Below are 27,199 nucleotides of genomic sequence, written 5' to 3'. Positions count from 1 at the left end.
TCGAACGGGAGCGCAAATTTTTTCGAGGCTTTTGACACCGCTACATCCAACTTTGGTGCCTTATCCCAGGAAGTGGATGCGTCATCATCGAAGGGATACTTTCTTTTAAGCGAGGGCACTGAAGAGTTTCTCCTATCAGGTTTTTCCCATTCTTTTTTAATTAGGGATTGGACATTGGGATTTAAAGGGAAGGTTTTCCGTTTTTTTTGTCCCAAGCCACCAAACATAACGTCTTGGGCTGTTTTGTCAGGTTTAGGCTCCTCCACCCCCATAGTAGCCCTAACAGCTCTCACTAAGGCATCCACTTCCTCGAGAGGAAAACAATGTCGGCCTGAATCTTCCTCGGAGGAGGATAGGGAGGAGTCAGAATCGTCAGAATCTGCGTCATCAGATGAGGATCGGACAGAGTGGGATTGTACTGTTTCTTTTACTTTATATTTTCCTTTTTTGGAGGAAGATACAGCATTCTGAACCTCAGATCTAATAATATTTTTTAGCTCTGATGCAAAGTCGGGAGTCTCCTCACATAGCACACGCTGGATGCAGGATTTACAAAGCTTTTTGTCCCAGGCTACTGGTAAAGCTTTGTCACAGATGGGGCAGGATTTGTTTTTCCTTTTCTCCAGCTTCTTCTTTCCCTATTAAGGGAGAAGAGGGAGCCCTATTATAATACATTCACGAAGATCAACTCACCATTCGGACGTGCAGGCAGGTACCGGTTCTGGAGGGGGCCCTGGGTCTGGAATGGAAGGTTCCCGAGGAGGTGAACTAGTCTTCGCAGCAGACCTGCTGCGCTGTGTAGAACGGCTGCTAGACCCACTTCTGGCGCTCTTAGGGTCTGTCTTCTTGTGGTGCTGCTGCCTAGGCTGCAGCTCCTGTGGATCGCTGTCCTCCATGATTTACAGGGAGATGGTGCGACAACTGTGTGTGCACCATCTCCCTATTTGTATTTGGCGCCACCTCCGGCGTTCCCCCGCACTTCCGGTCCTGCGTCACGTCCAGGGAGAAGAGAAGCTACTGCGCATGCGCGCGGCGATGACCCGGAAGTCCTGCCGCATTTCCGGAGCGGCGGCCATCTTAGTACACCCGGAGCGTGCGCTTGTCGGCACAGAAGCTCCGGGTGATCCAGCGCCCCTTCCTCTCTCAGAATCGGCGGCGTTCTCCCTCCGCTCACCCTGAAGAACCCCTCGGTTTCAGCGGTGGCGGCTTCGGGAGCCGGACAAGCCGCGGCAGGAGCCTCCTCGCTGCCGGTACTCGACCGCCCGGTCCCGGTCCATCGGTCTTCATACAGGTACCACCGTAAAGAGGTTCCCTGTTCAGGGACAGGAAACCAACTGATGCGAGGGAGAGGTACCGCCCTTTTATCTGTAGGTTTCCTGTCCCTGAAGGGCGGATCCCCTCTCTCCGTAGTGCTGTCATGGGAGACCGAGAAAATAAGTATTTGGTCAGAAACAAAATTTCATCTCAATACTTTGTAATATATCCTTTGTTGGCAATGACAGAGGTCAAACGTTTTCTGTAAGTCTTCACAAGGTTGCCACACACTGTTGTTGGTATGTTGGCCCGTTCCTCCATGCAGATTTCCTCTAGAGCAGTGATGTTTTTGGCTTTTCGCTTGGCAACATGGACTTTCAACTCCCTCCAAAGGTTTTCTATAGGGTTGAGATCTGGAGACTGGCTAGGCCACTCCAGGACCTTGAAATGCTTCTTACGAAGCCACTCCTTCGTTGCCCTGGCGGTGTGCTTTGGATCATTGTCATGTTGAAAGACCCAGCCACGTTTCATCTTCAATGCCCTTGCTGATGGAAGGAGGCTTGCAATCAAAATCTCACGATACATGGCCCCATTCATTCTTTCATGTACCCGGATCAGTCGTCCTGGCCCCTTTGCAGAGAAACAGCCCCAAAGCATGATGTTTCCACCACCATGCTTTACAGTAGGTATGGTATTTGATGGATGCAACTCAGTATTCTTTTTCCTCCAAACACGACAAGTTGTGTTTCTACCAAACAATTCCAGTTTGGTTTCATCAGACCATAGGACATTCTCCCAAAACTCCTCTGGATCATCCAAATGCTCTCTAGCAAACTTCAGACGGGCCCGGACATGTACTGGCTTAAGCAGTGGGACACGTCTGGCACTGCAGGATCTGAGTCCATGGTGGCGTAGTGTGTTACTTATGATGGGCCTTGTTACATTGGTCCCAGCTCTCTGCAGTTCATTCACTAGGTCCCCCCGCGTGGTTCTGGGATTTTTGCTCACCGTTCTTGTGATCATTCTGACCCCACGGGGTGGGATTTTGCGTGGAGCCCCAGATCGAGGGAGATTATCAGTGGTCTTGTATGTCTTCCATTTACTAATTATTGCTCCCACTGTTGATTTCTTCACTCCAAGCTGGTTGGCTATTGCAGATTCAGTCTTCACAGCCTGGTGCAGGGCTACAATTTTGTTTCTGGTGTCCTTTGACAGCTCTTTGGTCTTCACCATAGTGGAGTTTGGAGTCAGACTGTTTGAGGGTGTGCACAGGTGTCTTTTTATACTGATAACAAGTTTAAACAGGTGCCATTACTACAGGTAATGAGTGGAGGAAAGAGGAGACTCTTAAAGAAGAAGTTACAGGTCTGTGAGAGCCAGAAATCTTGATTGTTTGTTTCTGACCAAATACTTATTTTCCACCATAATATGCAAATAAATTGTTAAAAAAACAGACAATGTGATTTTCTGGATTTTTTTTTTCTCAGTTTGTCTCCCATAGTTGAGGTCTACCTATGATGTAAATTACAGACGCCTCTCATCTTTTTAAGTGGTGGAACTTGCACTATTGCAGACTGACTAAATACTTTTTTGCCCCACTGTATTTACTCATCTGAGAGCAGCCTGATGTAGTCAAAGAGAAGCTGAATCCAACAATTTATCACTTTGACTGCTGGGTGCAGCCATTCTGACACAATGAGAGCTTTTAGATTTAGAAATGAAGCAGAGCTGAAAAGCTTCTCTCACAAACACCAGGCTCTGTATATACAATGTCTATATACAGTGAGCTGCCACAGGAGGGGGCGTGTTGGACCAGGGCTCACACACCAGCTAGTCCCAGCAATGATAAGCTACTGATGCTAAAACAATCACTGTAAGCAAACAAAACATGGAGATTGATAAGAGAGGCATCACAAAGCTGTGTTTGACCCCTACCTCATGAGGTCTTCAGATTACACAGAAGAAAACCTGCTGACGTATTCCCTTTAACTCTTAACCAATATCTAAAGCATTGGTATATCATATGCTGGCTCTCTGACTATGATAGATTCTGGCTCAGAATGCGAGCCCACATCTTTCTCAGCACATGATGGCTGATTTAATTAGCCATCATGTTCCTTTAACAGCCACAGATGGAGCAGAGAATTTTTGGAAAAATGGGATGAAAGAAATAAAATGAAAATAGCTGTCAGGAAGGGGTAAGGTCAAGTTCACATATTCAGTACTTGGTACCGTATATACTCGAGTATAAGCCGACCCCCCTGATTTTGCCACAAAAAACTGGGAAAACTTATTGACTCGAGCATAAGCCTAGGGTGGAAAATGCAGCAGCTACCGGTGAATTTCAAAAATAAAAATAGATGCTCCATACTGTTCATTATGGCCCCATAGCTGTGCCATATAGTGCTCTGCACCGTTCATTATTTCCCCATAGATGTACCATAGAAAGCTGTGCCATATAGTGCTCTGCACCGTTCATTATTGCCCCATAGCTGTGCCATATAGTGCTCTGCACCGTTCATTATTGCCCCATAGCTGTGCCATATAGTGCTCTGCGCCGTTCATTATTGCCCCATAGCTGTGCCATATAGTGCTCTGCACCGTTCATTATTGCCCCATAGCTGCCATATAGAGCTCTGCGCCGTTCATTATTGCCCCATAGCTGCCATATAGTACTCTGCACTGTTCATTATTGCCCCGTAGCTCTGCCATATAGTGCTCTGCGCCGTTCATTATTGCCCCATAGCTGTGCCATATAGTGCTCTGCACCGTTCATTATTGCCCCATAGCTGCCATATAGTGCTCTGCACCGTTCATTATTGGCCCATAGCTGCCATATAGTGCTCTGCGCCGTTCATTATTGCCCCATAGCTGTGCCATATAAAGCTCTCAACCGTTCATTATTGCCCCATAGCTGCCATATAGTGCTCTGCGCCGTTTATTATTGCCCCATAGCTGCCATATAGTACTCTGCGCTGTTCATTATTGCCCCATAGCTGTGCCATATAGTGCTCTGCGCCATTCATTATTGCCCCATAGCTGCCATATAGTGCTCTGCACCGTTCATTATTGCCCCATAGCTGCCATATAGTGCTCTGCGCCGTTCATTATTGCCCCATAGCTGTGCCATATAGTGCTCTGCACCGTTCATTATTGCCCCATAGCTGCCATATAGTGCTCTGCGCCGTTCATTATTGCCCCATAGCTGCCATATAGTACTCTGCGCTGTTCATTATTGCCCCATAGCTGTGCCATATAGTGCTCTGCGCCGTTCATTATTGCCCCATAGCTGCCATATAGTGCTCTGCGCCGTTCATTATTGCCCCATAGCTGTGCCATATAAAGCTGTGCCATTGCTGCTGCAATTTAAAAAAAAATGCCATACTCACCTCGCTGCTTGCAGCTCCCAGCGTCCCGTCTTGGCGTCTCTCCGCACTGACTGATCAGGCAGAGGGCGCTGTGCACACTATATGCGTCATCGCGCCCTCTGACTTGAACAGTCAGAGCAAGAGGACGCGAAGACAGAGCGGCGCCCGGCGGGTGGAACGCGGACAGGTGAATATTACATGTGACCGCTGAACAGGGGAAGAACTGCAGCACCGAAGACCGTGTGACGGGCAGAGGGAGCGTCAGGACCGCCGGGACTAGGTGAGTATGCCTCAGCGCCCTCTCCCCCTCACCCGCCGACCACCGTGACTCGAGTATAAGCCGAGAGGGGCACTTTCAGCCCAAAATTTTGGGCTGAAAATCTCGGCTTATACTTGAGTATATACGGTAAGTATTTTACATCAGTATTTAGAAGCCAAAATAAGGAGTGAACATTCAGAGGAAAAGTAGAATATTAACATGGGCACCACTTCTGCATTTTTCTCTTGGTTTTGGCTTACAAATACTGAACGTCTGAACGTGGCCTCAGAGTTGCAAGAACCTTGAGATAACTCAATACAGACCTGTGATCAGTCCTGTTTAAAAATTGCTTTAGTTCCTCATCATTTTCTCCAACGATTACATGGGTAAGGTCGCCAGTGAGCTGATTGAACCGTACTCCTCCTCCACAGTTAATGAGCCTCCTCAGCTTATCTAGCTTTCTTCCTCCAAACCCACACACATATATCTATGAGTGAACACAAAAAATTGTTAAAAAAAAGCAAACCAAACATGCAAAAAAGTGTGACTGCAGAGGAACAACTTGACTGTAAATTGTGCAGTGCAAAAAGAGATCCAACACCATGATGGAATTTTGCAAGGGTTGAATAGTTGTAAAAAATTACTACATATATAAGAAGTTTTATTAGCCAAGTAGCCACTTAAAGCAACTACTCTCTCCAACTCCTTACCACAAAAGCCTGTTTTCACCTTACTGACCAGGCCAAGTTTTTGACAACCTGACTAGTGAAACTTTATGTGGTAATAACTCTAACGCTAGTGATAGTGATTCCCTAGCAACCAGGCAACCCCCACATGTACTTGCGCTCGCTTACAGATGTAAATCATTCAGCTGCGGCAAGAAAAACTAAATCTCCGAGCACTAAAAATTACTCGGAGGACCCCAAAGCGTGCTCGGGAAATCTCGAGTAACGAGTACCGTTTATTCGCTCATCACTATTTAGCAACAATTTTTCAATGAAATGTACAAATCCTGTATTCTTAGGAACCACTTCACTTATAAAGTGACTTCGAATGGCCTAGAGGTCAGAAAGCCTGCAAAGATGTCCCCATTTAAAAACTGCTCCCTTCACGTAAATCTGAATTCAGTAAGTTTGCTAACCTATCAGGTGCGTCACACAAATTAATGCAAACTAAAAAGGTAAAAAAATGACTAGTTACTTTTTTTTTTTTTCCAACTAAAATGTCGCTTTAGCTCAATATTCAATATGGTCCATTTTCACAAGAGCTAAAAGGTGAAAATAGATCCCACAATTTGTTGGGCAATTTCTCCCTAATACAAAGACACTGTATGTGGTCACAATCTACTGTTTTGGCATGCAGCAGGGCTTGGAAGGGAAGAAGCATACTGTAACTTTTGGAGAGCAACAGTTGCTGGAATAGATTGGGATGCCCTATTGCACTTAGAAAAGCCCTCAAGATGCCAAACAAGAAGAAACTCCCCACAAGGGACAATTTGAAAAAAATTCCCTTCAAGGAATTTATCTAAAAAGGTACAGTCAGTTAAAGCCTACAGGAAATTCACTAAAATTTTATTGTAACGGACTGTGAAAATTAAATTTTTCTTCACCAAAATATTGTTTTAGCCTCAAATTTTTCATTTTTAAAGGGCCTAATAAGAGAAAACTGACCATATAATTTGTTACACAATTTCTCTTACGCATGCCAAATGTGGTCGGAAACTACTTTTCAGGCAAAGTGCAAAGGTCAGAAGTGAAGGAGCACCATATTGGTGCACAGATTATACTGGAATGGTTTGTGGGTGTCATCACATTAGCAGAACCCCAGAGGTGCCAGGTCATCAGAACCGCCCATAAGTAACCTTCACTAAGAAGCGGAGCAGTGGTAGGCGAGTATACCAATATACACTCACTACACAGTTAATGAAAACTAAATATTAATGTGAGTGCTTCTTTAAGAGGATTCTCCCCGATTTCAGAGGGCAAATTTAGCTGAATTTCATGGGGAGCCATGTCACTTTTCTAGAGCCTTTTAGCATTACTAGTAGCGTGGAAACCCTCTATACTTCCATTAACAGATAACAGGACTTGTTTTTGGAGTTGACACTTATTAGTGGCATTTTGGAGCACATAACATTTTGGATCAATTTGAAGGCTTGGTTCCCATTTACAGTCATGGCCAAAAGTATTAACACCCCTGCAATTCTGTCAGATAATACTCATTTTCTTCCTGAAAATGATTACAATCACAAATTCTTTGGTATTATTATCTTCAATTAATTTGTCTTAAATGAAAAAAAACACAAAAGAGAATGAAGCAAAAAGCAAAACAATGATCATTTTACACAAAACTTCAAAAATGGGCCAGACAAAAGTACTGGCACCCTCAGCCTAATATTTGGTTGCACAACCTTTAGCCAAAATAACTGCGACCAACCGCTTCTGGTAACCATCAATGAGTTTCTTACAATGCTCTGCTGGAATTTTAGACCATTCTACTTTGGCAAACTGCTCCAGGTCCCTTATATTTGAAGGGTGCCTTCTTCAAACTGCCATTTTTAGATCTCTCCACAGGTGTTCTACGGGATTCAGGTCTGGACTCATTGCTGACCACCTGAGAAGTCTCCAGTGCTTTCTCTCAAACCATTTTCTAGTGCTTTTTGAAGTGTGTTTTGGGTCATTGTCCTGCTGGAAGACCCATGACCTCTGAGGGAGACCCAGCTTTCTCACACTGGGCCCTACATTATGCTGCAAAATTTGTTGGTAGTCTTCAGACTTCATAATGCCATGCACACGGTCAAGCAGTCCAGTGCCAGAGGCAGCAAAGCAACCCCAAAACATCAGGGAACCTCTGCCATGTTTAACTGTAGGGACCCGTGTTCTTTTCTTTGAATGCCTCTTTTTTTCTCCTGTAAACTCTATGTTGATGCCTTTGCCCAAAAAGCTCTACTTTTGTCTCATCTGACCAGAGAACATTCTTCCAAAACGTTTTAGGCTTTTTCAGGTTAGTTTTGGCAAACTCCAGCCAGGCTTTTTTATGTCTCAGGGTAAGAAGTGGGGTCTTCCTGGGTCTCCTACCATACAGTCCCTTTTCATTCAGACACCGACGGATAGTACGGGTTGACACTGTTGTACCCTTGGACTGCAGGGCAGCTTGAACTTGTTTGGATGTTAGTCTAGGTTCTTTATCCAACATCCGCACAATCTTGCGTTGAAATCTCTTGTCAATTTTTCTTTTCCATCCACATCTAGGGAGGTTAGCCACAGTGCCATGGGCTTTAAACTTCTTGACGACACTGCGCACGGTAGACACAGGAACATTCAGGTCTTTGGAGATGGACTTGTAGCCTTGAGATTGCTCATGCTTCCTCACAATTTGGTTTCTCAAGTCCTCAGACAGTTCTTTGGTCTTCTTTCTTTTCTCCATGCTCAATGTGGTACACACAAGGACACAGGACAGAGTTTGAGTCAACTTTAATCCATGTCAACTGGCTGCAAGTGTGATTTAGTTATTGCCAACACCTGTTAGGTGCCACAGGTAAGTTACAGGTGCTGTTAATTACACAAATTAGGGAAGCATCACATGATTTTTCGAACGGTGCCAATACTTTTGTCCACCCCCTTTTTTATGTTTGGTGTGGAATTATATCCAATTTGGCTTTAGGACAATTCTGTGTGTTTTTTTTTCATTTAAGACAAATTAAATGAAGACAATAATACCAAAGAATTTGTGATTGCATTCATTTTCAGGAAGAAACTGAGTATTATCTGACAGAATTGCAGGGGTGTTAATACTTTTGGCCATGACTGTATGTTGTGCTCTATACTGAGCATCTACATTGGCTTTTCCATCTAATTCTCTGAAATACGCAATTATTCTTCCTACTCAATTGGCATTCTGGTACTGGTGCGGACAGTGCTTGACCGTTTTCTCCTGCCCGCTTCGTCCCACAGAGCAGGTACGTACATTAATCGAAGACCAAGCTGAACACCAACGTCGGGAAGAATCCAGCATCCATTTTTAAGGACAGGCAAGTGGATCATCTTCCCGCATCTGGCTGCATTGCACCAGTTCCCATCGGCCTCCTTCCTCGTTCAATCAGATGCTTACGCGGGCGATTATCCCACACTGCGGGGTACGGATAAACATCCCCTCCTCCTTCCCGGGAAGTGCCATTTTCTAAATTCTGCTGTGCTCCATGGACCCCCAGCAACTCCTGTGGGTTTTCTGCTCTCGTTACTAATAGGTCCTCAGCATAGGTCTCCAGGTCTAGTAGGCAGCATGCCCTGGGATCCCATACAAAGGCCTCAAAATTAAGGCTCATCCTCATCTGGCACTCCTTAACCCCTCCTTGCCTGTCTCCAATTTTCTTCTATTTTTCTATCCTTTCAACCATGTCAAGCCCCCATAGACAGACGCACATACACGCCCTCATAGCCCTTGCTGGTTATGTACTTTGCTTACGTATCCTGCAAGAAAAAAATTCCAGTCAGGCCAACCCATGGTGACCAGTGCTGCTTGCACTCTGCCAATGACCCAGGAACCTCCCGCAGCCTGCGACAAGATCTCCCCCCCTCCTCCCCCACCACTTCCAGGCCTGGGCCACTAACCTCTCTCAGTCTGTTACAGATTTGACCACGGTATCCCAGACCCTGGTCTATATCATGGAATAGCTATCCATTTCAACCTCTGCACCAGCTAACTCTACAATTTGCCACAGTGAGTCAAACTCACTAACCACTCAGCACCAGCATAGCAGAGATTGTCTGCAATCCATGAGTCCCAGAGTAAGCTGTTCATCCCGGTGTCCATCTCTCTCAACAACTCCGAGACAGCAGTCACCATTAACCTCTGCCTTCATGGAGACTTGATCATCTCAAATATCGGATCACCATTCTGATTCAGATCCAGACCTGAATTCCGCTCAGACTTCTAAGCTGAGGCGTGGGAGGCAGCAGAATGGGAGGCAGCTGTCCCAGGATGTGTGGCTCCCCACAAAAATAGTCTCCTCTCTCTGGTTACAATTTAGAATTCTCTACTCCTTATCCAAATCAGGCGTCATTGTTCCTCTTCCTACCCGGGAGTGAGTCAAAGGATTTGATGCAAACATTTTTGTTGTTCCCAAAAAGGAATGTTCAATCCGTCCTATGCTGGACTTGGAAGCTTCTGACAAAAAATACCCTGATAGACCTTTGGGCGCTAGATGGGTTGAGGGAGGGAGTTCCCTCCCTCTCACAATCTTATAATTACAACGATAGCTAATAGTTCAATGGCCAGGGTGGGTGCTGACATTGGCCCTAGTCGAACTCCTGCTGTAATAGCTATCACTTAAGCCAAGCTCCCGGCTCCTGTGCCCGCATAATCATTTGGACATACTAGTATGTTCAGTGTCGGGAAGGGATTTATGCCTGAACCCCTTTTTAGATAAAAAGAACCCGGCACTCAACTTGGGTATGTGATGCACTTAAATTTATTCGTAGTACCATCAAACGTTTTTGTCATATGAGATCTTCATCAGTTACGTACTGGAGTGGTGAAGAGAGATTAGTGGAAGTTAGTGGTAAGTCCGTTACCGCGATAGTCTGATTAATCAAAGATATAAGGCCATCTAGTCGGATAAGGGAAGGTCCATACTTCTAAATGGGAAGCAGTGTCCAAGTCTAGACGCGGAGTTCACCACTTGTCTGCGAGGATGGCACGTGCCCTCCTCACAGACAAGTGGTGGACTCCGCGTCTAGACTTGGACACTGCCTCCCATTTACAAGTACGGACCTTCCCTTATCCGACTAAATGGCCTTATATCTTTGATTGATCAGACTAACGCGGTAACGGACTTACCATTTACTTCCACTAATTTCTCTTCACCGCGTCTGTACGTAACTGATGAAGGTCTCATATGACCAAAACATTTGTTGATACTACGAATAAATTCAGGTGCATCACATCTCAAATTGAGTGCCGGGTTCTTTTTATCTATACATATTGTGTGGGAACCTACCTGTGCACCCTCCTCAGTAGTGCTCACATTTTGTCTCTTCGCATGAACCCCTTTTATACATGAGGCTCACTATTGTTTCTAGCACCTGTTAAACGATATTTTATGTCACACATGTGGAGACTAGCAATATAAGATGCAAAGACAAATTATGATAGAACCAACCTATATCAAGTGACATTGCTAAAAGCCTTTTAAATACCCACCCTGCAGCCATCAAGCAGATCATCTGGAGCCTGTAGTGAACTAATATCCAAGTTTTCAAGAGTATCCGGTGGAGGCTCGAGTCTTGTACTCATCACAGAATTAAAGGCAGACTCATTCACACAGCTGGTACTAATGTTAGAAATATGGCTGACATCAGAGAGTGCCCTGTCTGATGAAAATAAAAAAATATGAAAAGCCTACAAATATAGAAAAGCCATTTGCTAGATTATAAAACCTTAAGTCAACCAAGAAATTAGATTATAGTGCAGGACTTTGCAGAATTAATTGGTTTTCTAGGTTTCAGCCATCAACTTTAAGCACGCACCACTTGAGGTCTGGGCTGTACCAAACTAGGCATGGTCCTGTTCCTGCTGCTAGGCCATCATCATCAGAGCGGGATAGACTGCTGTCAAATGTGAAGATCATCACTCCTGTATGGCACTGAAGGCAGCAGGTTCACAGCAGAAGCAGTATGCTGCCTAGTTTAGCGCGGACTGTACTGCAAGTTAACAGCAAAAATCTTGAATAAAGCAATTTTGAAAAACAATTTTACTGAGAAGTCTACACGATAATAGTATTTCTTTAAACAATGAAGGTATGCTTTAAATCAAAGGAAAACATTTTCACAAGCTGGGTCAGGTTAAGGCAAGCTTGAATTTGAAACACAGAACTATAGCAGACAGATATTTGATGCAAGTAAACATGCGCTGTCAAATTTTCACTGACTGCTAGGAAAAGCTTGGGAAACCTCAATTTCTTTTTATATGTCAGAAAAATAGACGACAAAAACAGGCAAAAGGCCCAAAACATGATGAAAATCAGATTCAGAATGATCACAAAATTGCTCTTCAGTTTACCTACTTTCTATTTTGTTGCTACTTGTAGGGGTGGAGGTGTCTGGCATAGACTTTGAAGAGAACACAGGATCCATCTTGTACATGCTCTCATCCTGACAAAACCCCCGCTCAATACTGTCAAAGAACCACTGGATTGAGACACAGTGCACATTCCATTTTCTAGCACACTCGTACTTCTGACCTTAGAAATAATAATAAAAATCAACTACCGGTAATTATATATTACTGATTTGAAACCAACTACACAGATATTTATTCTACTAAATGAGAGTAAATCCTAGATGACGCAGAAGTAGTAAAAAAAAAAAAAAAAAAAAAAAAAATAATCAAGGAACAAGTCGAACTCTCCAAATACAAAACCATCATCCTATCTACCTATGAAAAATGTAAAAAATAATGTACATCATTTTGGGGAGAGGCAAATCTTGACACGAGAACTGCATACCTGCCATGAGAACGTGGACTACAATTGAATGCTCTTGTTAAAACAGAGAACATGAGCTGAAGAGATGGCAGAGCGAGTGCGAGTATAGGGGATGCCATTAGAAATTAGAGACATTTATTCCTACGTCAGTATCTTAGAAGACTTAGCCATACACAGTATTAATGGTTAATCAGCTAAGGTTCCTACTAAGAACAAACGTACCTTTGGCCTCATGCACAATAAGATGTGTGGACTCGTTCATTTTGAGCTGGCCAGTGTATTGGCCTCCATGAAGTGAAGAAAGTCTCTGAACCTCCTTTCTGTCCAGACTGCTTAATCCAGTCACACAGATGGTACAGCCAAGGAAGATGGGACATAAATATTCCTCCATTGTGACATCTGTGTGGCTAATTATCCTTTCAGAAAAAAACAAAAGTTAGCAGAAAATACTTAAGAACAAACACAAGGAATGGAATGGCCATTTCTAGGTGGTTACCTCTGTTGCGATCTCTCCCAGAGGGCTTTTACCCATGAAGGCAGAAGAATAGGTTTCTTTAGGCTGGCTGCTACAAGATATTTTTTGCTGCCAACCTCACCAGCAATTAGGTGACTGACTGAAACATTAAGGTCTCTGTAGACACAACCACCCATCAACTGCACACACTGATGAACTTCTTCCTATAAACAGAGCATTTCATTAGGAATATGAAAAATTACCTTAAAAAGGGTTGTCTGATAGAGGTTTTTTTTTCCTTTTACAGGTATGGGTTCGATTAAAATAATAATAATGAAAAAAAAATATAGTATACTCACCTTACAGTGCCCCTGTGGAGCCAGGCCGCCCCATAGGTCTGCATCAGTGGCTCCAGAAGCGATGCCTGCCTCATTAGACCTGCTGTAGTGGTCAAGTGACTAGAAGAGCACATCATCAGAGTAATATCTCAAGCGGTTCTTGTCACCTGACTGTTGCATGAGTCCTGTGATTTCGGACCCAAACAGGCATTGCTTATGAAACCAGGTCAGACCTATTAAGCGGCCTGCCATGAAGGGGTTCAAATATCAAAAGACTGACAGTCACATCCTAAACATAAAACAGGCGTGCATAGGTGCTTACTAAGAGAGCCACCTCCAAATATAACCAACAAATAAACTAGCACTCTGCAGCGCTATAGCATGCAAACATGAAATTTGAATTGCATTACTGCTCTAGAAAATTGGAAAAATTGAGACTACTTAGCATATAAATTGGCCATTCATGTATACCTGGCAGCCACGATAAGGCGATTCTGCCGGGTTCCTGGCAAGCCATTTAAAGTATGTTTAATATGAAACATCGCACTCTCCTTAAATGGGTTATTGACAATTCTTTTGGACCCAGAACCAGTTTCTTACCAGTGAAGCTCAAGGCACAAATATCCCACTTTACATTTTTTAATTAAATAGTCTATAGTAGTAATAGTGCCAAGTATACACGGAGCAAAACAGCTCACAGCGCCAGCAATATGCACCCGTTTTACTTTTGTCCACAGGTGGGGTGTTACAACCCAACCCCTCTTTAATAGGGGGCGAAACTGTGCAAAATATAAATGAGTTATCAGACAGGTCACGCTTTTTCATCTACTCTACATAAAATTTATTTTTGAGGATGAGCTCTGTAACTCAGACTCTAAAGCCCCCGTCACACACAGCGAGATCGCTAGCGAGATCGCTGCTGAGTCACAAGTTTTGTGACGCAACAGCGACCTCAGTAGCGATCTCGCTATGTGTGACACGTAGCAGCGACCAGGCCCCTGCTGTGAGATCGCTGGTCGTGTCGGAATGGCCTGGACCATTTTTTGATCGTTGAGGTCCCGCTGGGTAGCACACATCGCTGTGTTTGACACCTTAGCAACGACCTCGTTAACAGGACGTCCCATTAAATCGTCATGAAATAGCATCGTTGTACAGGTCGCTACAGGTCCCGCATCGCTGCTGCGTCGTTGGGGAGATCTCACTGTTTGACATCTCACCAGCGACGCAGCAACGATCCCTGACAGGTCGTATCGTTGTCGGGATCGCTTTAGCGTCGCTATGTGTGACGGGGCCTTTAATTGGATGTGTGAAATAAGTAGAGATGAGCTGATTGATTTGTCAAGAGCTGCCCCAGGGACGCCGGAAGGTAAGGCTACGTTCACATTAGCGTTGCGCCGCTGTTGCGTCGGCGACGCAGCGGCGACGCGCCCCTATGTTTAACATAGGGGACGCGTGCGTTTTTTGGGTGGCGTTTTTCGCCACGTGCGTCGTTTCCGACGCTGGCGTCGGACGCACGAAAACGCAACAAGTTGCATTTTCTGTGCGTCCGATTTTCGTCAAAAACGACGCACGCGTCGCAAAACGCGCGCGTTTTTGCGCGCGTTTGCGCGCGTTTTTCCATGCGTCGCGCGTTGCGTCGCCGACGCAGGGCGGCGCAACGCTAGTGTGAACGTAGCCTAAGAGATTTGCGGAGCTCCTGTTGAGATGCCAGGTACCAGTGACAATGGATGCATTCTTCACCCTTTCTTGCCAATTAACATAATTTTGTTACACATTATAATTACCTGGACCAGAAGAAATGTTGTGCGCTCAGTGCTTCACACACTTGACTATTTGCCCGACATCCCGCCTGTAGAGGCATTACTGATTTTACAGAAATGACTCCTCTGCTCCTCCCACCGGGCATGTGTGGGAATTGTACCACATGGAGGAAGGAGGCAGTGAGGGAATTAATGGGAATTCAATCATGCATCTATGGGCGAGATATCGGCAGGATTGGCTAGACATCTCTTGGACTTGTCCAGGTAATTGTAATAGGTGGAGCAATTACTGATTTTTGTGAAAATGCAGGGAACTTTTGATAAATAATGGGAATGTTAGGAATCAGTGTGAAGAGACAAATGTAGCACTGTTATTAGCTTAAATGGGGTAAACCCCGCTAATATGAAGATTTTACTGAATGGAATATTAAATACCTACTTGGGCTATTTTTTGTTGTCTGTTTTCCTCCGTGTTATACCTATGCTGCCGGTCTGCAAATATTGTTAATTCTGCCATGTTAGCAGCTCCACCAGATCTATTATACCAGGCACACAGATCTTTGGGCCTTGAGTATAAGTATCAATTACAGGGTTCAGGAAAAGCCCACACAATCCTGCCCTGTGAATGGTGCCACCAACTTGGCACCTCCAGTCTCTTGGGCATTCTGCACACTGACTATAACATATGTAATACTAGTGCAACTTACGCTGTTGGGGCATAATGTCTCCTTTATAGACTATGGATTGTGCTGCAGCAAAAAGCGAAACGATTATCCGCCCTGTTCCATCCTAAAACACCAAAAAAGCATGCATAGCCGTACGACTGTAACCCAGTGACATTGCTGTCTCAACGTGGGCTATGCTCTACAGCAGTGTTCCCCAAGTCCGGTCCTCAAGAGCCACCAACAGGTCATGTTTTCAGGATTTCCCTAGTATTGCACAGATGATGGATAATTGCCTGTACAGGTGATGCAATTATCACCTGTGCAATACAAAGGAAATCCTGAAAACAAGACCTGGTGGTGGCTCTTGAGGACCGGACTTGGGGAACACTGTTCTACAGTTAGATACATCTAATATGCTGAAAAATACAGTATGTCAGACTGTCAGGTGAGGGAGTAACAGATTTCAAAGCATCAATACAGCAGGATATATTTAATGAAGACAGTTTACAAAAAATGTGTCATTTTGCATCTAGGAAGCAAATGGATCAACTTTCAGGGCAGAAGTCACCACCAAAGATCTTGTAACAACTGCTGAAAGAACACTTACCCTGGATTCCTTGTCAAGACTTGTGCATGAAATTGTGATATCAGCCATAGCCATGTTGAAGACGGGGTATTCAGCTCGGGGAACACATCTCTGATGTTTCATGCAGAATATAACAACTTGGGGTCCAACTATTCTACAACCAAGCTGAAGCAACCACTGTTACTAGAGTCATAGTGCAGATATACAATATAGTAATACACACGAAAAACTAAATATTAGAAGTGTGTAACAGGAGACACCGATCAAGATGACAAACCTTCTTGAGATGGTTAAAAGCAGCACCACTAAACGGATCACATATGTAGAGAGACTTGTCTTTTTCTTTTAAGCTCAGAGATTCTTTTTCATCAATTAAGTGGAGATATTCATCAGACTGAAATGCTTTGATTTCCTGTAACAAAGACAAAAAACTGCACTCAATAGCTATGGCAACAACATCTAATGGCAGGAGACAAAAAGAACAATGGGGTGCATAAAATTTTATAACCAGAACCCAACCACCTCATAGCGCATTTTCATACATATATCATGTCAATCACGTTTGGATCCCACTCCAGGTATGTTAGGAAAAGCCCTCAGTGTAAACGCCAAATTTATTTGACTCCATTCACGTAACAGAACTTAGAAGAGAATCAGTCCATCCTCTGCTCGGCCAGTAGAGCCTTAGATGCCAGTTTTCTTGCACTGAAGTATAGTAGACTATGCCACTTTACCATTTTGAACAAATACCACCAAATAAAATTTATAAAAAAAAAAAAAGAAAAAAAAAGGAAAATATTTATTTGACAGTAGGAACCTACTAGTGACTTCTCTTGAGCTGGCAATGGGGTGTAAACAGAGCATTCATGCAGATTTTTCCACTGCTGTATTAGTAAGGGCCCTTTCACACTGCGCTTTGCACACTTCGTTGCTTCCATCGGGGCTTCCGTCCAGAATGCCTGCAAAACGGGATTCGGGCGTATGCCTCGACAGGAGCATAGACTGTAATGATGCTGACAGTCAATGTGTGCCCTGCTGTGCATCATTTTCAGTTGTATACGCCTACTGGAAGAGGACACCCAGACACAGTCTAATAAACCTGGGTGTCCGCTTCCAGTAGGTGTATACCCCCAAAAATGATGCACGGCAGAATGCAACATTACAGTTTATGGCCCAGTTGTCGCATCCGCCCGAATGCAGTTTTGCAAAAGGTTTGGACATAAGCCCCAACGGGACCAATGAACACGTAACAAAGTATAATCAAAATGTCTTGCTGTGCATATGCTCCGACTTTTGTAACAGCTTTTAGCCACTTCATGCTTAGAAAGTCAAGAAAAGGCTAAAAGAACAGATCTGACATTTCATCTGATGAGCTCCGCATAAAGGCCACTTATACAGTACAGACCAAAAGTTTGAACACACCTTCTCATTTAAAGATTTTTCATGACTATGAAAATTGTACATTCACACTGAAGGCATCAAAACTATGAATTAACACATGTGGAATTGTATACTTAACAAAAAAAGTGTGGAACAACTGAAAATAGGTCTTATATTCTAGGTTCTTCAAAGTTGCCACCTTTTGCTTTGATGACCGCTTTGCACACTCTCGGCATTCTCTTGATGAGCTTCAAGAGGTAGTCACCGGGAATGGTCTTCCAACAATCTTGAAGGAGTTCCCAGAGATGCTTAGCACTTGTTGGCCCTTTTGCCTTCACTCTGCGGTCCAGCTCACCCCATTGCCTTCACTCTGCGGTCCAGCTCACCCCAAGCCATCTCGATTGGGTTCTTCTTTATTCATATATATATATATATATATATATATATATATATATATATATATATATATATATATATATATATATATATATATATATATAAATATATATATATATCGCTAACATATTCCGCAGCACTTAACAGGTTGCACACATTTTCATCGCTGTCCCCATTGGGGCTCACAATCTAAATTGCCTATCAGTATGTCTTTGGAGTGTGGGAGGAAACCCACGCAAACACGGAGAGAACATACAAACTCTTTGCAGATGTTGTCCTTGGTGGGGTTTGAACCTAGGCCTCCAGCACGGCAAGGCTGCAGTGTTACCCACTGAGCCACCGTGCTGCCCTTGCCCTTGGGTTCAGGTCTGGTGACTGGAGGCCAGGTCATCTGGTGTAGCACCCCATCACTCTCCTTCTTGGTCAAATAGCCCTTACACAGCCTGGAGGTGTGTTTGGGGTTATTGTCCTGTTGAAAAATAAATGATGGTCCAACTAAACGCAAACCGGATGGAATAGCATGCCGCTGCTAGATGCTGTGGTAGCCATGCTGGTTCAGTATGCCTTCAATTTTGAATAAATCACCAGCAAAGCACCCCCACACCATCGCACCTCCTCCGTGCTTCACAATGGGAACCAGTCATGTAGAGTCCATCCGTTCACCTTTTCTGCGTCGCACAAAGACACGGTGGTTGGAACGAAAGATGTCAAATTTGGACTCATCAGACCAAAGCACAGATTTCCACTGGTCTAATGTCCATTCCTTGTGTTCTTTAGCCCAAACAAGTTTCTTCTGCTTGTTGCCTGTCCTTAGCAGTGGTTTCCTAGCAGCTATTTTACCATGAAGGTCTGCTGCATAGTCTCCATGTATTGCTATGCGGCCGCACGCTCTGCTCTGGAGTGCCGGTGCCAGAGCTTGGTTTTAACCTGCGAGACTCGGCCGTATCTCGCTGTGTGTGATCCCCGGCCTAACAGTTGTTGTAGAGATGTGTCTGCTGCTAGAACTCTGTGTGGCACTGACCTGGTCTCTAATCTGAGCTGCTGTTAACCTGCGATTTCTGAGGCTGGTGACTCGGATAAACTTATCCTCAGAAGCAGAGGTGACTCTTGGTCTTCCTTTCCTGGGACGGTCCTCATGTGAGCCAGTTTCTTTGCAGCGCTTGATGGTTTTTGCCACTGCACTTGGGGACACTTTCAAAGCTTTCCCAATTTTTCAGACTGACTGACCTTCATTTCTTAAAGTAATGATGGCTACTTGTTTTTCTTTTCTTAGAATTTGTATTATGGCAAGAAAAAAGCAGCTTACAGTCTATTCAGTAGGACTATCAGCTGTGTATCCACCAGACTTCTGCACAACACAACTGATGGTCCCAACCCCATTTATAAGGCAATAAATCCCACTTATTAATCCTGACAGTGCACACCTGTGAAGTGAAAACCATTTCCGGAGACTACCTCTTGAAGCTCATCAAGAGAATGCCAAGAGTGTGCAAAGCAGTCATCAAAGCAAAATGTGGCTACTTTGAAGAACCTAAAATAGAAGACATATTTTCAGTTGTTTCACTCTTTTTTGTTAAGTATATAATTCCACATGTGTTAATTCATAGTTTTGATGCCTTCAGTGTGAATGTACAATTTTCATAGTCATGAAAATACAGAAATATCTTTAAATGAGAAGGTGTGTACAAACTTTTGGTCTGCACTGTATATAAAAATTTATAATAAATATATACGGTATATTTTATCCCTTTCTCTATGGCAGCAAAGCTGCTGCACAAACAATGAAAAAGATGACACATCAGGAAAAACCCGATGGCACAATTTTGCATTTTTGCACTCCGTTTGACAGATTTGAGTGACATCAATGGTGAAAAACTCACAGAAAACGGACATGCTGCAGATTATTTTTTGACCAAATCTGAAAGTAAAAAATAAGCAACGTGAGCATGACACTTAAGGTTTCTCATTCACTTTGCTGTCATCAGGATTGCTTCAGGTTTATTTAGAAAATCTGCAAGGAAAAAAAAAAAACGCACAAAATTTGCAATGCAACGTGTGCACACAGCTTAAAGCCATGTGCACACGCAAGGCTGTGGAGTCAGTAAGCCAAACCACTGAGTCCGACTGACTAACTCCTCAGTTTCCCTGACTTCCGACTCCACAGCACTGGTCACTACTGAGCATGTGCATAAAGTGCAGCACAGATTCATCTCCACAGCACTGGTCACTACTGAGCATATACATAAAGTGCAGCACAGATTCATCTCCACAGCACTGGTCACTACTGAGCATGTACATAAAGTGCAGCACAGATTCATCTCCACAGCACTGGTTACTACTGAGCATATACATAAAGTGCAGCACAGATTCATCTCCACAACACTGGACACTACTGAGCATCTACATAAAGTGCAGCACAGATTCATCTCAACTAAAGCCAGAATCCTTACGTCCGGAACAGAAGACATTTAAAGGACATTTCATAACTTTGCCACATTATTATGAAGACATTTACAGCACATCCTGCATTGTACTACTGTACCCAATTTATTATATAAAATGAACCAATTCTAATACATGGACTCCAACTCCGATAAAATGGACACAGACCAACTCCAGAGCCCTGGTTACACGTGGCAGATTTAGTGCGTTTTTTCTGCACGGATTTGTGACAAACCCTGCAACAAAACCTGATGCCAACAAACTGAATGAGAAACCTGAAGTGTCATGCACAGCACATGTTGAGTAATTTTGACTTGCTGATTTGGTGCAGAAAATAATCTGCAACATGTCAATTCTCTGTGCGTTTTTCACCATTGCCTTCACTCGAAAACACAGGACAAAAAAAAGCAGGTAAAAAAGGTGCTTTTTTTAGCTGCATTTTTCCTGCCAAGAGCAGAAATTTTACACAATGTGTGCACATAGCCTAGAGTTCCAAAAAAGCAGATAGGGTGCATTGCTAGAAGCTCAAAGTGAATTAGGCCAATTTACCTAAAAAATTAATCCCTGAACAATTAATGAAAATCAAAAGGATGGGTATCTTCAAATGACTGAACGATATATATTCGGTACATCAGTGTATGCAACACTTAGAGCAAGAACCCACTTAGACCAAGGATTGAGAAATAGAATATCCCAATTTTATTAATAAGACAGAAAAACAATTATATAACAAACAATTAGAACACGGTGAGGAGAGCGGCTAAAAGATACACAGGAGGTAAACCAACTCTCTAGAGACACATGTTCCTCCAAACTGTGCTCCCTAAAAGTACCAACAGGATCAATAATGTGCACATAGATGGAAATTATCAATATGTGACAGTAGCTCTAAAAAGAAATGATTATTAATGTATTATTGTGCAAGTCTATGGGCAAAAAATGTTATTAGTACTGGCAATAATGGTGGTCTAAGCTATAAATGCCCAGACATCGCACTCTGACAATATGCTAACATAAGATCCGATATCAGCAAAATGCTATGGCGAAGAGAAAAAAAACAGTGCCAGCGCGCAACATGAAGTGTGAACAAGATGGTATATAAGAAATAACCACGCTGTTAGGCAGGCTGTGGTTTGACATATATTCAATACAAAGCCCAATATAAACAGACATGTTATAAGAGAAAAAGGGCAGCGCCAACAGGAGGTATTAAGTATATACAAGATGTTATGAGTAAGTTAGACAGCCATGCTATGATTTAGCATATGCCCTCAAGGGTTGCCCTTAAAGGGAACCTGTCAGCAGGACTGTGCTCAGTAACCTGCAGACAGTGTCAGGTCGGCGCCATTATACTGATTACAATGATACCTTTGGTTGATGAAAGCCATCTTGTGGTTTTTTTTTTAATCGTTATTTTCAGTTTCGAGTTCAGCTGTGTGCACACGATGCAGATTTAGTGCAGATCTGCAGCGTTTTTTTTCTGCGCAGAAACGCTGCAGATCCGCACTGTGATTTACGGTACAATGTAAAAAAAAAAAAAAGAGCTGTGCAGAAACGATGCAGATTTCAAGGAAGTGCATGCCACTTCATTTGTGCGGATCTGCAGCGTTTCTGCACCCCTCCATTAATAGAAATCCGCAGTGGTAAAAACTGCAGAAAATCCGCACTAAGTCCGCGGCAAATCCGCAGCTGTGGACTCTGCCAGGAGATGCGGATTTTGTGCAGAAAATTCTGCACCTCTTTTCTTACTTGTGCACACCCTCTCAGTCATATGCTCGTGCTCCAGGGCGGCCTATTGGGGGGCGGGGGTCTTCATGTGGTGCTCTGCTTAGGTATTCATAATGCTAATCCTACTGCGCAGGCGCAGTGGGCGCCATTGAAATTTATTTTTGTTATACACCTGCCTGCAGAAGGATTTTTTCTTCTTCAGTATATACAGGCATTAATTATGTAAACTAGGAGGCAGGTCAGTGAGGAATCAGTGACCTGTCAGTAGTCTGCATTATGAATACCTAATCAGAGCACCACATGAAGACCCCCCCACAGGCCGCCCCGGAGCACGAGCATATCATTAACTCAAAACCAAAAAAACAAAGATTAAAAAACAACCACAAGACGGATTTCATCCACCAAGGTATCATTGTAATCAGTATAACAGTCTCGACCTGACACTGTCTGTAGGTTACTGTGCACAATCCTGCCGACAGGTTCCCTTTAACCATACATCAATAGGTAAGCATACATCAGTAGTGAAGCAAATTAACAGCTGTAATACCTTGAGACATGATGTATATGCACATGGGAACACAGAAGGAGATGCTGGAAGTGCCTCAATGCATGTTTCACCTGCGTGGCTTCGACAGTAGGCGTGGCTAATATTAAAAAGGTGGGTACTATATAGTGGTAATGGAAATAGGACAGCCAATAGGCACGCTACCTGCAATATTAATCCGCCCCTGTGATGGGACAGCCCGGGGCGCGCCGAACGTGATTAGGCCAATATTTACTAGATTGAAAGCTATCAGTCAAACCTAAAGACTGCATCCATGAGTACTATACACTGAGTTCCAAATTATTATGCAGATTGGACTTAAGTGTGATAAAAGATGTAATTTTTTGTTTTTCCAATTACCTCATGGATGGTATTGTGTCTCAGGGCTCTATGGATCACTGAAATCAACCTCAAAGACCTGTGATAATTAGTTTGCCAGGTGAGCCCAATTAAAGAAAAAACACTTAAGAAGGATGTACCACATTATTAGGCAGCCATAGGTTTCAAGCAACATGGGAAAGATAAAGGATCTCTCTGCTGCTGAAAAGCATCAAATAGTGCAATGCCTTGAACAAGGTATGGAAACAGAAAGTTCACAAAAACTTAAGCGATATATACACATTTGCGGCCGATACATAGTACAGATGGGTTTGTGCAGATAAAGGCATAATGAGGAGTTTCTGCTATACAAATTCATCAGATTAAGAGAGTAGCTGCAAAAATACAATTACAAAGCGGCAAACAGGGATTTGAAGCTGCTGGTGCCCCTGAAGTCCTTCAAACCTAAAAGGTGTGGGATCCTTCAGAGCTTGAAGCTGTGCATAAACGTACTAGTCGGCCACCCCTAAACAGTGCTCACAAGCAATAACTGTTGCAGTGGGCCCAGACATACATGAAGACTACTTATACAACAGTCTTGTTTACTGATGAGTGTCATGCAACTCTTGATGGTCCAGATGTATGAAGTACTGGATGGCCACCATGTCCCAACAAGGCTGCGACGTCAGCAAAGAGGTGATTGAGTCATGTTTTGGGATGGATTCATGGGGAGAGAGCTGATGGGGTCCCTGAAGGTATGAAAATTAACTCCGTAAAGTATATAGAGTTTCGGACCGACTTCCATGGTACAAAAAAGAAGAACTGTCTCAACCGTAGCAAAATCATTTTCATCCATGACAATGCACCATCTCATGCTGCAAAGAATACCTCCGAGTCATTGGCTGCCCTGACCTCAATCCTATCAAGAACCTTTGGAGTATCCTCAAGCAAAAGATTTATGAAGGTAGGCGGCAGTCCACATCAAAACAGCAGCTCTGGGAGGTTATGCTGACATCCTGCATAGAGATTCAAGCAGAAACTCCCAAAACTCACAAGTTGAATGTATGCAAAAATTGTGAAGATGAGATCAAAGTAGTGGTCCTATGTTAACATGAAACTTGACCTGTTGAGATATTTTTCATTTTTCAGTAAATGTGACCTCGTAAATGCTTCAAATTCAACAAATGACAATTTCCAGGTCATTACAACCTATAAAATGTTTGGAAACTCTGTTGTGCATAATAATTTGGCACAGGGCATTTTTTGTTTTTTTTTTTGTTTAAAAAAATAAATAAATAAAAATATTTTTATTTATAGGAGATTTCTCCAATAAAATTTGACTTGCATTCTACCGGTTGATAATTTGAACATTATACTGACTCTTTTGCATTAGCCATTTTTTTATTATTTTTTTTTTTTTTTGGGGGGGGGGTATGGGAGGGTGGGTGAGGGGGAATAAAAAAAAAAAAATCAATGAAAAATAGCATTTGCATAATAATTTGGAATGTGGTGTACACATCTAACACTCTAAGGTAGCACAACCAGCAGCTCAATCATGCATTTTCCTTTATTAGAGATGGGAAAATTAATTTGCAGACTCCAGTCAAGTCATCGGCCAGGTCAGTAATCTGTGACTGATGAACAGGAGACCTGTTTGTTTCCTTTCTTCGCCATCAATATTGAATTGCTCGGCTGGTGTGACGACGTGTGAGCATCACGCCATAAGGGTAAGTTCACACAGGGCGTTTTTTTGCAGCGTTTTTTAGGCTAGGGTCACATTGCGTTAGTGCAATCCGTTTAGCGCTAGCGGGTTGCGCTAACGCAATGTTTTTAATGGGGCCGCGTCCCGGGGTCGCGGTAACGTCCCCGCTCTCGCAGATCCCCGATCTGTGAGAGCGGGGAACGGACCGCGGGCGCGCCTCGGACGCTGCAAGCAGCGTCCGCGGCTCGCCAGGAAACACCGGCGCGTCGCTAGCGCGTGCCGAACATGGCACGGGATAGTGCTGCGCGTTCCCATTGCCGTGAATGGGCGCGCTAACGGGACGCGTTGCACGGCGTTAATTTCACCGTGCAACGCTGTCCGTTAGCGCTTTCCCATTAACGCAATGGGAACCAAGCCTTATGCTAATTTTCAGCTGCTTTTTACAATACCAGCAAAGCCTATGAGATTTCAGAAATCTCATGCACACACATTGGTTTTTTTTGTGATCAGTATTTTGTGCTTTGCTGCGTTTTTTGGACATAGAGCATGTCACTTTCAGCGTTTTTCACCCACTGACTTATATGGGTGTTGAAAAAACGCTGCAAAAATGCAGGTATCATTATTTGCTGCTGAAAATTCAAGGACATTAGCATGGACAAAAAAATAAATAAAATTAAAAAAAAAAAGCACCAAATACGCAACAAAAAAGGCACCAAAAACACACCTAAACCTGCGTTTTTGACACAGCTCCTTTCCTGCCAAGAAGATCAGGTTTTGCTGCAGAAAAAAAAAAAAGGCAGCAAAAACGCCCTGTGTGAACTTACCCTAATGATGACATTGTGCCAGCCAGGCTAATCAATAGAGGAGCCAAAAATGCTAGAGGGCGAGTAGATATGCAATGCAGACTGGTGGTCGAATAGATTCTCCCATCTCTACGCTTTGATTCCTTTGAGCCTCCTGAATCTTGGTGTTCTTACCTCATGGGCTTCATAAAAGAAATCTGTATTCTCCGGTGTCTTCACAAATTTCACGAAAAAAGGGTCATTGTCACCTTTTGCCATTATGAACTAAAAGAAAAAGGAGGTGAAGATATAACTGTTAACTCACTCAAAGGGCAATTTTATTGTTGACTTTAATTCCAAAAGCCATACCTTTCATTATCTTTCCGACAACATATAGTTAGGTCCAGAAATATTTGGACAGTGACCTAATGTTCGTGATTTGCGCTCTGCATGCCATTACTTTTAAACTAAAATGAAACGGATGCATTTGAAGTGTAGACTTTCAGGTTTCAAAATATCCTGTGAAGCCTTTAGGAATAGCAACCATTTTTCTACAAAGTCTCCTCATTTCAGGGGCTCAAAAGTAATTTGACTAAAACACCGTAAAAGAAATCTTAATGTGTCCGTAGGCCGGAGAACGCTGCGTCAAAGCGTGAAGCAATCCAAAGAAGAGAGGGGAATCCAGGTCAACGGACTGTAAAATGGCTTTATTCACAAAGTCCACAGTGGAGGATAAAACTAGACATGAGCGGTACAGCTCACATGACAGGCGGTATTCCCCGCGGTTCAGGTGACTGGCACCCTTAATCATGAAGAGGATTCCCCTCTCTTCTTTGGACACATTAACTTCATCATAAATAAAATGTTTATTTTTAATACTGTGTAGAGAATCCTTTCCAGGTAATGAATGCCTGAAGTCTGACTTCAGTTGTTGCTTTTGTGGGTCTTTCTGCCTTAAAGGGGTATTCCCATCTCCAAAATCCTATCCCAATATGCAATAGATGCAGTAATAATATTAATAAATACCTCAAAAATGGAAATGTAGTATAGTTTTTTGGATTCACTTTGTCTCTTTCCTCATGTGCAGGACCTTAGGTATCCATGGTTACGGCAACTGATGAAGTGACAGTTATCTAGTTGCTAGTGCTCGGAACCATGGATACCTGAGGTCCTGCAATACCTGCACATGAGGAAAGACATAGCGAATACAAAAAAACTATACTACATTTCTAATTGGAGGGGTTTGCTAATATTATTATTATACCCAGGGCTGTGGAGTCTAAGCCAATTTTGGTGGAGTCGGTGTCATGGAAATTGATGAGTCGGAGGTTTGGCTTACCGAGTCCACAGCCCTGATTACACCTACTACATATTGGGATAGGATCTTGGAGATGGGAATACCCCTTTAGGTTTTGTCTTAAAGTTGTCCACTACTTGGACAACACCTTCTCATACCCCACGCTTGGCCCCGATAAAACAAACAAACAAAAAATCTTATACTCGCTTCCCGTGTTGGCACCGTTCCAGCAGTGTCGGCACTCGCATTCCTGGGACACTCGTGTGGTTGCTGTGACAACATGATCCTGAAGCCAAATCAGTGCTGGCGTCACTGGCCCCGCAGTCATACGAATTGAACATGAAGAGGAAGTGACAGTAGCCGCAGCCCTGATGTCCTCTTCATGTTCAATTTGTACGAAGTAGGAGCCAGTGACACCAGCACTGACTGGGCGCCGAGATCAC

General features: G+C 43.5%; 1 protein-coding gene across 1 annotated transcript in view; it reads right to left on the bottom strand.

Annotated features, from left to right (window-relative positions):
- TOPBP1 (DNA topoisomerase II binding protein 1) overlaps positions 1-27,199 on the bottom strand; it is a 113,149-nt gene that overhangs the window by 76,276 nt on the left and 9,674 nt on the right. Inside the window, exons 2-9 of the mRNA XM_069730090.1 lie at positions 25,655-25,744; positions 16,445-16,579; positions 16,189-16,332; positions 12,861-13,042; positions 12,587-12,780; positions 11,945-12,121; positions 11,083-11,252; positions 5,205-5,368 (exon numbers count right to left, since the gene is read on the bottom strand). Of these exons, the coding sequence (XP_069586191.1) occupies positions 5,205-5,368; positions 11,083-11,252; positions 11,945-12,121; positions 12,587-12,780; positions 12,861-13,042; positions 16,189-16,332; positions 16,445-16,579; positions 25,655-25,738 (1,250 nt within the window). The 5' untranslated portion in view covers positions 25,739-25,744. The remainder of the gene's footprint in view (positions 1-5,204; positions 5,369-11,082; positions 11,253-11,944; positions 12,122-12,586; positions 12,781-12,860; positions 13,043-16,188; positions 16,333-16,444; positions 16,580-25,654; positions 25,745-27,199) is intronic.

Source organism: Ranitomeya imitator, chromosome 6, assembly GCF_032444005.1.
Source record: "Ranitomeya imitator isolate aRanImi1 chromosome 6, aRanImi1.pri, whole genome shotgun sequence".
Taxonomy (NCBI): Eukaryota; Metazoa; Chordata; class Amphibia; order Anura; family Dendrobatidae; genus Ranitomeya; species Ranitomeya imitator.
Note: the sequence above shows the minus strand (reverse complement) of the source record. Positions and strands in the feature narration are given on the sequence as shown.